Genomic DNA, 14,311 nt, shown 5'->3' with positions numbered 1-14,311 from the left:
CAGTAGAGATTAGGATAAAATTAAAACCGCTATTTAATCTAAATATGAGCCTACTGCTGAGGCATAAAGAGAAAATTTCAGAAGTGCCGGTCAATCTTCTGATGAGTCATTTAAGGAATTTGCAGTTAGACTGGTAGGTTTTCTTAGGCATTGGATAGAGCATGAAGCGATAGGCACTGATTTTGATAAATTTGTTGATTTAGTTACTAGAGAACAGGTGATAATAAGTTGTATTAGAGAGCTTAAACTTTGGATCAAAGAACAGAAACCCAAAAACGGTTGACAAATTGGTAGATAAAGCAGAGGCATTTCAACAAGCTCACAAATGTGAACCTCAATCGGCTAATACAGAGCTGTCAAAACATCAACGGTGAGAATTCCCAACAGAAAGGAAAACCAGAGGCTAGGCCTTTTTTTATTTGTGAAAACATAGGCCATATAGCAACATATTGTCCCTTAAGGACAAACCGATCTACAGGAGATAAGTTTAAGCCAGGTAAGTTTGGTTTGTGCATACAGGCTCAGCAGGACCATAAAGTGGATGATTATATTAGTGGGGTGACTGTTAAATTGCTTGGAATTTCATGCACTGGCAACAAGGTACAGGTTCATGGACTTATATAGTTGAAGGTAAAATTAACAGTGACAAAATCTCTGTTTTGAGAGATACAGGTTGTTCTACTATATTTGTTGATAGTAGGTTTACTAACCCAGATTTCTTAACATTTCAGACAAGAAATATTTGTTTAGCAGACGGTTCGGTGAAGCAGTGTCCAGAGGTTTGCATTAATGTTTCAACTCCTTTTATTTCAGGGGATATTATTGCATTGATTTTAGATACACCGTTCGCAGATCTTATAGTTGGAAACTATGTGAACACATCAGTACCACATAGTATGGATGAAGTACATTTGTACCTTGTTGATAAATATTCCGTATCAACTTCACAAATAATACACGATGGTCTTGAAGTATAGATTCTGGGTACTGACGTTGTTTGTCATCTTAATAACGTGTTATATTATTATTCCCTCATTTTTCTTAATAATATTACTTTAACTGTGTAGTCTGTTTTTTGTGGTATCTATTTGACGTGGCTCTGTTCTTATACATCCCATCATTGTGTTATTGTTCTATGATACTTTTTGTATTCTTGTCTTTCATTTTTGCCAATATGCCTTGTATATATGCCATTTTGTGTTTCTTTGTTACTTAGACGTGGCTCTGTACTTATACATCCCGTCATTGTGTTATTGTTCTATGATAATTTCTGTATTTTTGTCTTTCATTTTTGCTAATAGGCTTTGTCTATATGCCTTTTTGTGTTTCTTTCTTACATATGACGTGGCTCTGTACTTATACATCCCTCATTGTATTATTGTGCCATGGTAAATGTTTGATGATATATTTGTTTGTTTTATAGGGATTAAGATGATAACACAATGCTGACTGCTGTGCCCCTATTTTTGACATTTTTACCTATTGTGTATCTTTGTTTTGTTCACACGTCGTTGTCAATATATAATGGATTTTTATGCGGCTGTCATACAAGTGAGAGGTTTAGCTAGCTTTAAAACCAGGTTTAATCCACCATTTTCTACATAAGAAAATGCTTGTACCAAGTCAGGAATATGACATTTGTTGTCCATTCGTTTGATGTTTTTTAGCTTTTGATTTGCCATTTGATTAGGGTCTTTCTGTTTTTGATTTTCCTCGGAGTTCAGTATTTGTGTGATTTTACTTTTGATTCGAGTTGAAGATATTTTGGTTTCAGATGATGCTGTCCCATGTCATGCAGTTGAGACTAGGTCTCAAAAAGAAGAAGCAATATGTAGAAGATAGGAAGATAGATAGCATCGCAGTTAAGCGTAGTAGCGATACACCTATATCTCATTCTATAGATTTTTCAGAGATTACAAGTGAATTTAAGATTTGTGACAGGAAGCAGCTAATAGAGGTACAGAAGACAGACGAGACTTTGAATAAGGTGCGATCAAATGTAGGTGGTGATCATCAAAATCATGAATCAAATGTATGACTATTCAGATTTACTTTATAGAGTGTATAAGAAGCCAAGCGGAGAAGTTATCAATCATATTGTATTACCACGACAGCTGAGAGAGAGAGAATGCTCTTTCATTAGGACACGACATACCATTAGCAGGTCATCTTAGGAACAAGAAGACAAGAGACAGAATCATGCAACACTTTTTCTGGCCAGGTATTTTTAATCATTTTGCCGAGTACTGCAGGTCTTGTCCTGATTGTCAGATAGGTACATCGATTCCTCTGAAAGACCAGGAAGCTGGTACAGTTACAAATTCTCTTTTAAATGTTTTTTCTATGGTTGGCATACCAAAGGAGCTGTTGACAGATTAAGGCAGAAGCTTCATGTCAGAATAGATGGTTGAGGTATATATTAGACTATTACAAATAAGTAAGTTACATACTAGTCCTTATCATGCAATGTGTGATGGACCCTGTGAAAAATTCAATGGCGTGCTGAAGAAAATGCTGAAAACATATGCATGATTGAAGCCACAAACGTGGGATGAATATATGCCCTACTTATTATTGGCATACAGAGAAATGCCAAATGAGAGCACTGGTTTTTCACCATTTGAATTGTTATACGGTAGACACATTAGAGGTCCTCTTGCAGTATTTGAAGAGGAATGGGAAGAGCCAAGTACATGTCAACACTCTGTATTGAGTTATTTGTTAGTAACAAGAGAAAAGATGAGAACAATGGCTGAGTATGCCACAGAAAATGAAAACAAAGCAAAACAGGGACAAAAATTGTACTTTGACCGAAAAGCTAGAGACAGAAAGTTAGAAGTTGGTCAGAAGGTGCTTATATTACGTATGAAGGACAAAGTCCTCGCAGGATACAAGGATTTCGCTGATTCGTTCATTGACAATATTGGTATATTTAGCGGTACTTGGAAGTACCATATCGAGCATTTAAGAGCAGTATTTGATTCGTTGAGACAGGTAAGGTTCGTTGCTAAACCGAGTAAGTGTTCATTCGGCCACTTGACAATCCAAAGAAATTACTTCGTTACAGTCTGAATGGATCAAAGCTATTTGATCATGCATTCAGAATCGCATTCAGAAACTACGATGTACTAGGAGCACAAGGATTTCTAACCCATTCAAGAACCCGGAGGTTGTGGCTGCTTTATCCTCTTTGCATGACAGATATGTCGTTGTTCCAGCAAAAAAAGCCTCCAATAATATTGTCTTTGTATGTATAAACCATTATTTGCAATGTCTCACTAAAGAGCTTGGAATAAACAGCACAACTGGTAATCCTACATATTCTTTAACATCATTTACAAAGGATGAACTTTTACAAAATCACAAATTTGTCCTTCTTTCGTTTAATATTAAAATCAAAGAAAACGAAAAAAATCTACCGTCATTATACTGGATACCAAAACTTCACAAAACTGTGTATAAAGAACGATACAGAGCTGGATTATCACGATGTTCGACTAAACATCTTTCTAAAGTGTTGACTACTATTCGTTCTACAGTAAAAGATGGCCTTCAAATACATTGTGATGAGATATTTTCAACCAGTTGTGTCAATCAGATGTTGATTCTAAAAAATAAAATTCTAAAGACTTACTGGAAAATCTTAGATCACAATGATTTCAACTTCCCAATTATTAATTTCCCATTTCTCAGCAGTAACATAGTAATTACCTTCTGCTCCGTCATATGGTGTTTACATATCTGAATCGATACGTTATGCTTCTGCATTTTCACACTATACTGACCTCATATTCAGGTATGATCCTTACGCAGAAACTGCTCCAACAGAGTTATGAGGAGGCAAGATTAAAAAAGACAATACGTAAATTGCATGGACACCATCACAAATTGATTGATCTATACGATGTGTCTGTGTCTAAATAAACTTACGACATTTTCACCACGTCCTAGATTGTGGTTTAACATCTATGTCGTCTGTTTTCTAAGTACCGAACGTTACCCAGGGCCGTAAATTATGTGGATGCATGTAGGCAGTTGCCTCCTATTGCCGGCCCACCAAAAAATAATACAAGAGAGAAATAGAAACAAACAAAAAATAATTTTTCGTCTTGATACTTTCAAGTATAGAATCAGTCAATACTTTCAAAATGCGAAGAATATTTTTGTGAACTGTCGGGCAAACTACCTTAATTTAGTCATTGTTAGCAGTTGTCAGAATTTGTATGGCAATTCTAAGTTAAATCACCATGCTATGAAAGATGAATGCCAAGTCGCCGTTTAATTTATTTGATGTATGATCAAGAGAAATGCCTACTCTAACGGGGAAAACGATTCCTGCAAATTAGAAGATACTTGATGAAAATCACAAACCAATAGTTAAGCTTGGTTGTTGAAACACTATGAAATGTTCTTGATGTGCTTGATGAAATTACAAACTAAACTACTGTAATGGCAAATATTATGCATCATCTTACTAACTGACTTTAACTAAGACAGTGTAAACATAATATTTCGGATTTTCATAACTCATTGATCAGAACTACAAATGCATATGGAAAAGGTATATGCAGCACTAATATGTAGTTCTAGACATGCAATTGATTAAAATAATTACCAAAAAAATAGATATTCAAAAATGTATAGAATGTTGATGTAGATAAAAAAAAAAAAAAGCGAAGAAAACTGCAGTTTAATTGCTTAACATCGTGGCAGAATTTTATTTTAAATTGATGTTATCGCAGTGCTCATTTTCGCTTAAATGGTGTGAAAAAATAAGGGGATCCCCAGATACTTTTTCCCCGTCTTAATCATTAAGTATAAAGGTTGGGTGATGCAGGCAAAAACATGAACACCAATATTGCAGTGAATAAAGCGTATCCGTCGTAAATCTGCGGACGCAATTTCGAGAAATTTAAATTGAAAATGGAATCGAATTTATTTGTATCGATATTTTTTTACGTACATTCTATACACTAAGTCTTATATATCCTTTTCAAAACTTTTTGATCTGAATTATAAATATTTCACCTTTTAGATATATTAAAATGTAGTTCAACGTACTCCAAAATGCCCAAATACATAACTACGCCTTAATTTTAAAACAATAGCAGTTGTAGTTGTAACCCATTCCTATTTTGATAAGACCTTTGTCTATAGAACTTCAAAATCTGCAAAAAATGATCTTCTGAAAGCTCATGTCCAAGCAAGCTGGAACACTTGCTATATCTTTTCTCGAGATATGAGAAAATTCAATAGAACAAGTACACTGTTCTATCGCAAATAAGAAAAAATAAATACTCTGACAAATCATTTTGATAAATATTAACAATGTTCATTAATATCTTCCCCAAACTAAAAAGACGAATAATAAAAAGAGAATTTGATACTAATAATCAAAATGATCAGTTATGTAAGAATGCCCTTTTAGTTTTGAGGTTTGATAAAGTTTCTCTAAAACAAAATAAAAATATCATGGGAAAAGGTAAGCAAGCAGGCTAATGCACGAATAACTGCCCGATTTCGGGCGGTTAAGGATACAACAAGATCCCCGCCTATTCTGATGCCTCCTATTAAACAAGTTCTAATTTACGGCGCTGTTACCTATTCCCGTATGACTGTTACACCGAGTGTGGATTTGTATTGCTATACGACGTGTCTCGGTATTTTGTACATCCAACATTCGGGTATTTATTTTTGAAGTTTCTGTTATGGTTTTGGTTTTATAATCTGTTATGTCTTATTGTTTGTAGTCCAAATTATTATAAAATTGCCTTCAATACCATCATTGTAATGAACATTGTTTGAACTGGAATTTTGAAAATAATTGTATCAAGTTCGAGATTGCATGTTCATTACGTAAGTGCGTCACTGTTTGTGATGTCCTGTGGTGTCTGTCGTTGATGGTAGATGTTCGTTGTTTTTCTGCGGTTTGCATGTTGTGACGTCTATTATATTATGTATTTGTGCGTTTCTCTTTAATGAGTGTTCATGCGTGTGTTTGTGCTGTATTTCTGTCACGTAGTGTTATCATTTTAGTGATATTTTTTTAACATTATCATATAAGCGGGAGGTTTGGCTAGCCATAAAACCAGGTTCAACCCACCATTTTTTCTTAAATGTCCTGTACCAAGTCATGAATATGGCAGTTGTGATCAAATAGTTCGTTTATATGTATGCTGGCGTTTGTTTTTGTTTCCCTTCAGTGTGCCTATTGTTCCTTTGTTTTCCTCTTAAAGTTGATGTGTTTCCTTCGGTTTTAGTTTGTAACCCGGATTTGCTTTCTCTTAATTGATTTATGACTTTTGAACACCGGTATACTACTGTTGCCTTTATTGTATATTTCGAAGAACAAAGAATAGAGGAAAAGAAGAACAATGTTCTTTTGGTGCTTGATTAAAGTGCCCCGAAGAACTGTTTTGTTGTCGTTGTTTGGTTCTGTTCTTTAAACGAAGTCTTTTGGGACGTTCATTTTCAAGATCCAGTTTCTTCTTTTCTTTAACTAGTTTTTTTTCAGTTTACATCTCCAATACCTAACATATAGGATAAAAAGATAGATAATGAGAATATGAAAGAACTTAAAAATTCCTCTCACTAATTTTTAAATATTTTGAAAATTAAACATCTAATTAAGATGATAAACAAACATCAGAACCTAGAATCTATACTTCAAGACCATCATATATTAATTGTGAAGTTGATACAGAATATTTTTCAACAAGGTCTTGTTATCTTCCAATAAGTTTTTGTAGAAAAATGACGTGATGTTCTTTGACATAACCTCGGCATATCAACATTCTGCTCAGATATTGGTGACGTTTTGTAAATTCTCAGGAGATACCGAGAGCTCTTGAATACAAAATTAGTTATGCTAAGGTATAGAAAATTTATAATTTCAAAATTAAAATCGTCTCGTTTGTCACATATTCTGGAATTGAGATCACTGCTTATGTCAAATTCGAGGTTTAAGTCTGTAAATGAGGCAGACGAAGCCTTGTCTATTGTGTCTTTAATTTCTAGATCTCGAGGATACATTAATTGAACCCAATCAGAAACGTTCGGATTGTTAATGAAAAGAACATTATTGATATATCTAAATGTGATTTAAATGATCGGGCTTCCTTGATTTTCTTGTTTTTGACTATAAGACTATATACACAATTTAAATTCTCGTATAAATCTTATCAATAATACCACAATTGATAAAAGTTTAGTTCGCGATGGTATCTTCTGTGGACAGCTCATTATTTGTTGGGTTCTTTTTGATTTATATCTATGATTGATTGTGTAGCATAAATTAAATGTTTTGACCGTTACAGTAATGAGAATGAATCAGGTGCTAAAAGGGCTAACAAAGTAAATTAGATTTCTATATGTGCTATTCATTGAGTTTAAGGTTGTGGGTTGCAAATATGGGAAAGATAAAACGAACCTCTCGGGGGATTGGTAATGGTTTTTTTTTTTTTTTTTTTTTTTTTAATGTTATCATATTTTTTTGAAATCTGTAATTGTATCTTAATAAAGTGTAGTATATAAGTTATATTACAATATTTGATGGCTATTTGGATACATCTTAGTGTGACCCCATCAACAAAATAAAAATAAATTTAATCTGATTTTTCTGATACAAGTTCAATACAAAAATGTTGGTATTCAAATTGATCTATGTTAAATTGTTCGTGCATTGACTATATATTTTACAACCGTGGCAAGAACTTATATTTTAGCTATTTAACTGTATATTCAAGGTACAGAAGGTGATGCTTCCTTTCTTCCCATCATGACAATACCATAAAATGTAAACTTAAATTTACATACCTTACTACCTGCTTGAAGAAACAAGTGTAAACTTGCAGACCATACAATTTTGGTAAATGTGGTATAGGCGACAATTTACCTGTTCTTGCAACACAGATGTTGTTTCAGTTTGAAGAAAAAAACTCTTCAGAATCTGTTTGTCTTTCCAGAGGGGTAACATTTGCAATTTTTCGACTGCTTGTCGTTTTTGGTTGAGGCAATGTCACTTGTCTTATTACAGCTGTTTTGTCAACTAAAAGATTGAAAATGTAGCAAATTAATTTATGTTCTGTAATTATCAAAAATTACATTGACCACATTAATGCAAAAGAAATTAAAAGAAAATGAATGAACCGATGCATGCTTGAATTAATTGCTACATGTATCTTACCAAATTAATCCTTGTGAAATTATGTTTTCTGTAGATTCCTTTTCAAATTTTCTAAATGCTTTACTGAACGAATTACGAGACAGGAAAAAGTTTTCTGTCCTCAGGACACATTTATCTCGTAAATGTGTATGAAAGCTTCACTTGTTGACGGGAAGCTGTGTTGTTATACAAAATTTAGAGGAATTGATTAGTTGTGATCATTTTTGGCAGTAAATATTTATAAGAGAAAACATATCCTCTCCTCGATTGTTATTCTTTTTCTATTCTAAATCATGAAAAAAAAGAATAAAAGTAATTTTTGGATTTTAATTTTTTTTTTTTTCATGTAATTTGTAATGAGTATTTCCTATTACGGAATTCACCCTTTTTTCTGTTTTTTATATGAATTGGGTAGAAGGTTAAACAAGTGTAAGCTAAATGAACATTTTTATGTTATATTGATTATTATTTATGTAACGTCATAGCACATTTTTTGGTAAAACTGTATACAGAATGACAAATATCTTAGTGTTAAAATTTTCAAGAAGCTACTTATTTAAATTTCTAACGGGGGGACTGACGAGAGCCTCAAAATTTGGATATTTTGACTCCTGACGAAAGAATAACATGTATGTATTTATCAAGTGATTTTCCAGATTGCTGCCTTATTTTTCGTTGTCATTAGATCACGCACGTATCCCTTACCTGTCAAGTGAAGTGCCTCAAAGAACTGTTCAAATGTCATCAAATTGTTCTGATTTTGAGACTCCCGTCTTTCGAGAAATCCAATTTCAAGGTCTAATTTCTTCTTTTTTTTCTCCAGTTTTTCCAGTTTACTTGTTAATACTTTAACCTATAGAATAAAATTGAAAAAAATGAACGTTAAGTCTGTAATGGTATCTTCCGATAGTCTATAATTTGGATAGAGTTTATTGATTATTTAAGCTCCACCATCCGAACATTAAGGGAAAATATCTCTTTAAAACACCCAGACTGATTTTGATTAAGATTAAAAAAAAAGAATGGAAAAATAGATTCGATTAGTGCACCAAGATATTGGAACTGCTGAATAAATTTACGTAAAAGTAAGCTACCTTATTGTATGCTTGACAACAATATCAATCAGTTACTTTTAGCTATGTGTCAGTATACACATTCATGGTACATAATATCATATACCCTTTCTCCCAAATGTGATTTAAGAATTATTAATAATTTCAAATTTGCATTATTTTAAAAAAGCTCTCAGAAGAAAAAAATGCCTGTATTCCAATTTGCTTCTAAATTAATGAAAAAAAAAATATTTATTTGCAGAAAATTTGATAAACTATGGTGAAGGCGGCATGTAAAATTGATTAGATTAATTTCTCTTTTTTGTTTTAAATACAGACGATGAAGTATTCACCTGTAACTCTTGCATGACATCTGCTGTTGATTTTGCTTCCTTTATTGGTTCATGTTGAAGACAAGTGTTTTCAGGATCTGTTGGTCTAGCAAGAGGAGGAACAAGGATTTTCGGTTTGTTGCTGGTAGTTTCTATTTCAGGCAATAATACTTGTCTTTTTGTAGCTGTGCAATTTAATTTTGAACCATTCAGAGATTCTTCCTGCGATGTTTCCTCAGTTTGATCAGCTACAACATTTAAAATGTAACTCGTGAATTATTTTCTGTAGGTATTTAAATGGCATGAGGACATTAACGCACAAGAAATTAAAAGAACATGAATACAACCAAGTCTTTCTTATTTTCAATAAAGCCAACTAATATTTTTTTATATTTACGAGCCTCTGTCTTCTTTATAAACATACTTGTATGAAACAAAAATTTTGATGAATTCAATACTTATTTTTAAAATGACATGACGGCAACTGCTTGTTCATGAAGAGGTTTGTTGTTGACAGTATATACAAACAATAGACTAAATCATTGAAAAGCATAACGGGACCAAAATAATTCATGTGTAAAAGGACGTCTCCTTATCGCAGTATAACATTTCGCTTTAACTGGTTAATCAACAAAATTCAATATATAGTTAAACTTAGAGATATATGGATATGAAAGACATACGGGTCCCTATTTCAGTATGGAATTGTTTTCCTTACAATGCTGCATTATGACAAAATATAATTCCTCAATGATTTTGAATTGCTTTGGTCTTGACCATAAACACGAAACCCAACCGGGATCACAAACTTACTAACGAAATAACTCAGAAAAAAAAGTTTTGCATTCAACATGTTTGAAGACCTAGGTTACAGGGCATATTAATTAAATGTGCCTATAAAAAAAAAAGAAGATGTGGTAAAAAATGTTGGGTGAAATCTGGTTTAAAACCTAAGTTAATCTCTCCAAAATATGACAGGCGCATAACAAATCCATTATATTGACAACAATGCGTGAAACAAACAGACGTTATAGGTATAAATTTCAAAAACAGTGGTACAGCAGTCAACATTGTGTTACAATCTTAATCACTATAAAAAACAAACAAATATGCCACCAAAGAAAAACAAAACGGCAAAAAGACAAAGCACATAAGCAAAAAACCAAAGACAAAAACATGAAAATTACCATAACACAATAATACAATGACGGCATGTATAAGTACCGAGCCACATCAAAAGGATATTAGTAAAAATGAATTAAACAGTAAAAGTTATACTTTACAAAGACAAATAAAATAACAGTTTACCGCAGTTAAGATGATAAACAATGTCAGTACCTAGAATCTAAATTTCAAAAACATCGTGTATTATTTGTGATGTTCATACGGAGTATTTATAAACAAGGTCTTGGTATCTTCTGATGAACATTTTTTTTAAAAGGACAAGAAATCCAGTCATTGTGTCATTGTGCTATGGTAAATTTTTGTATTCTTGTCTTTCGTTTTTACTAATAATAATAATAATAAAATTCTTTATTTAACGAAGGTAACACATTTAACAATTACATGTTAATCTTCCATGAGGCCTTCAAAAACTATTAATACAAATAGAAAAGAAAAAAAACAAAAAAACAAAAAAACAAAATACAAACAAAATAAAATACATAATACTGTTATACATAGCAGCTTAAATATTGAATAAGTACATATGCATTCAATAGAAGAAGAAAAAATACATTAGAATCAAGCATCTTCATTCTGTACAGTTTGAAAATAGTTTGAACATTTGATCTTAAATGTATCTAAATTATTTATTTCTTTAATATTATTTGGTAAATTATTCCAAGTAATAAGACCAGAATATTTAAATGTTCTTTTTAAAAATTCAGAATTAGGTCTTGGTACATGAAGAAGTCTTGATGTTGTCGACCTGAGACAATAATTATAAAGATCAGTACAAGCAGTAAATTTAATAGATAGATAATCAGGTGCTAGACCATTCATACATTTAAACATTAACACAGCTTGAAAATATTGTATTCTTGTAAATATAGTCATCCATGCAAGCTTTTTAAACATTAATGTTGATGGAAAATCAAAAGAAACAGATAAAACTAATCTTGCAGCACGTTTTTGGAGCTTATGTATCCTCTCCAGATTACAGTTTGTGGTAAGACCCCATACTGTACAACAGTAGTCAATAATGGGTAATATATAGCTATTGTAAAAAAGAATAAAACCTTTTAACGGTAAATAACGTTTCAACCTTTTTAACAGGTATATTCTGGTTGAAATAGTTTCGCATATTTTATCAATTTGATTTGACCATGATAGATTTTTATCAATATGAATTCCAAGAAGTTTTTCAACTTCAACATTATCTAAAGTGATATTATCTTGTGATAAAACACATAAACATTCATTGCAGCTTTCCAGTTTTCTGTCTGATCCAACAAGCATACATTTTGATTTCTTGCTATTTATCATCATATCATTTTCTTTACACCATTAAATAACATTGTCTAAGTCTTTATTCAAACATATATTTAAATTTACGATAGATTTAGATGACAAATGTAAAGTTGTATCATCAGCATATAGATCAGATTCTGTATATTCTAAGGTTAATGGTAAGTCATTGATATAAATAAGGAACAATAAAGGTCCAAGTATAGTGTGCTTTGTCTATATGCCTTTCTAAATTTCTTTGTTGACATATTTATTGTTTTTATAGTGATTAGGATTATAACACATAACACAATGTTGACTGCAGTATCCCTTTTTTTGACATTTTTACCTGTTATGTCTGTTTGTTTAGTTCACACATTGTAGGCGACTGTCATGCCAGTGAGAGGCTTAGCTAGCTATAAAACCACATTTAATCCACCGAATTCTACGTAGGGAAATACATGTATCAATTCAGAAATATGACAGTTGCTATCCATTCGTGTGAGCTTTTGATTTGCCATTTTTTACACCAAATATGCTTTGAATTTACAGGTTAACATTTTCTTCATCATTGACACAACATTGATATTGAATATTGATATGGATGGTATAAAATAAAATGCAGACTGACCTTTTTCCGGGTTGAAATTTTCAAAAAAAAGAGCGAAAGATTTGATTTTATAACTGACGGTCTCAAGATGGCTTAGAAATCGGTAAAATTTGTTCTTCCATTTGAAGAATCGCATCTATGTATTTGTCATGATATTCTCCAGATTGCTGTCTTGTTTTGCATTATCATTAAATCACACATGTACTAACATCACTTACCTATCAATCCAATTGCTTCCCGGATCTGTTCAAATGGCATTGATTGGTTCTGTTCATGAGACGCCCGCTTTTCAAGACTCTCATTCTCTAGGTCTAGTTTTCTCTTTTCTTTCTCCTGTTTTTCAAGTTTACTTGTCCAATATCTGACCTTAAAGAAACAAAAATGTTGAGAATATGAATGAACTGCAAATTCGTATCACTTGTTTTGAACACATTTCAAATTTTCCTCCGATTGTTTTATCAAAACCTATTACACAAAACAAAAACATTAGGTCCTTCATGGTATCTTCTGGTAGTATTATTCAGTGAGGACAGAGGTCATTTTTAAGTAACATTTTGATTCGTATTTACAGTTAATCGTGTAGTATAAATGTATATTAGAAAACTGTAATAGTTGTGAATTTTGCAGCTGTCACTTACTCGATATTATTAGCTCTACAAATTTTCATACGATCGTTTTATCAAAACCTGCATATTCTTGACAACCGTAGCAAGCTGTTCCTCTGATATACGTTTATGTATATACAATTCATGGCACAGAAGACTTTACACATCTACCCTTTCTTCCCATTGTGATAATAGTATAAAAATTAAACTTAATTCTTTTTTCTTATTTTCAAAAAATGCACTAATGAGAAAAAAGTAAAATAAAAGAAAAACTAAACAACGAAAACTCAGAACAAAAAGTTCTATATCAAATGTATCAAAATCTCAAACAGATCAAACGAATGGAAAACAACTGTCATATTCCTGACTTGGTACAGGCATTTTCTTATGTAAAAAATTGTGGAATAAACCTGGTTTTATAGTAAGTTAAACCTTTCACTTGTATGAGAGTCGCATAAAATTCTGTTATATTGACAACAATGTGTGTACAAAACAAACAGACATTAAAGGTAAAAATGTAAAAACAATAGGATAACGGCAGTCAACATTGTGTTATAACCTTGATCACTTTATTTAACGCACAAATATGTCAACAAAGTAATACATAATGACCTATAGACAAAGCATATAAGCACATAAGCAAAAATGAAAACAAGAATGCAAAAATGACCAATAACACAATCGGGGAATGTACCGAACCACGTCAAAATGGTATTACCAAAACTAAACAGTAAAGGTTAATAATTTACCATAAAAAAAATAGACGAAGACTTCAACACTTTATTAAGAAAATAATCAACGGCAGTACCTGGAATCTTTAATTCAAGACCATTATGTAATATTTTGTGAAGTTGATAAGGAATATTTATCAACAAGGTCTAGGTATCTTCCGATGAGCTTTTTGCTCATACACTGGTGACATTTTATAAAATCTGAGAAGCCGCTGCAAGCTCATCAATATCGAATGAGTTGTGAAATGTATATCCCATATGCAGGTGAAGTTTGTATGTTGCTACTAAGGTGGGGGAAATTGATAATTTAAAAATTTAAATCTTCTCGTTTGTCATCGATTCTGGTACTAAGATGCCGATTTATGTCGA

The 14,311-nt window shown here is 32.1% G+C and overlaps 2 protein-coding genes across 5 annotated transcripts in view; one reads left to right on the top strand and one right to left on the bottom strand.

Moving 5' to 3' along the window:
- LOC127726700 (uncharacterized) overlaps window positions 1–14,311 on the top strand; it is a 220,615-nt gene that overhangs the window by 165,446 nt on the left and 40,858 nt on the right. The window lies entirely within an intron of this gene.
- Window positions 6,316–14,311, bottom strand: part of LOC127726698 (uncharacterized) — a 33,710-nt gene continuing 25,714 nt past the window's right edge. Inside the window, exons 8-12 of the mRNA XM_052234149.1 lie at window positions 12,825–12,972; window positions 9,570–9,796; window positions 8,870–9,017; window positions 7,895–8,047; window positions 6,316–6,530 (exon numbers count right to left, since the gene is read on the bottom strand). Coding sequence (XP_052090109.1) covers window positions 7,920–8,047; window positions 8,870–9,017; window positions 9,570–9,796; window positions 12,825–12,972 — 651 coding nt within the window. The 3' untranslated portion in view covers window positions 6,316–6,530; window positions 7,895–7,919. The remainder of the gene's footprint in view (window positions 6,531–7,894; window positions 8,048–8,869; window positions 9,018–9,569; window positions 9,797–12,824; window positions 12,973–14,311) is intronic.

The sequence above is a fragment of the Mytilus californianus genome, unplaced genomic scaffold (genome assembly GCF_021869535.1).
Source record: "Mytilus californianus isolate M0D057914Y unplaced genomic scaffold, xbMytCali1.0.p SCAF_18, whole genome shotgun sequence".
Classification (NCBI taxonomy): domain Eukaryota; kingdom Metazoa; phylum Mollusca; class Bivalvia; order Mytilida; family Mytilidae; genus Mytilus; species Mytilus californianus.
Note: the sequence above shows the minus strand (reverse complement) of the source record. Positions and strands in the feature narration are given on the sequence as shown.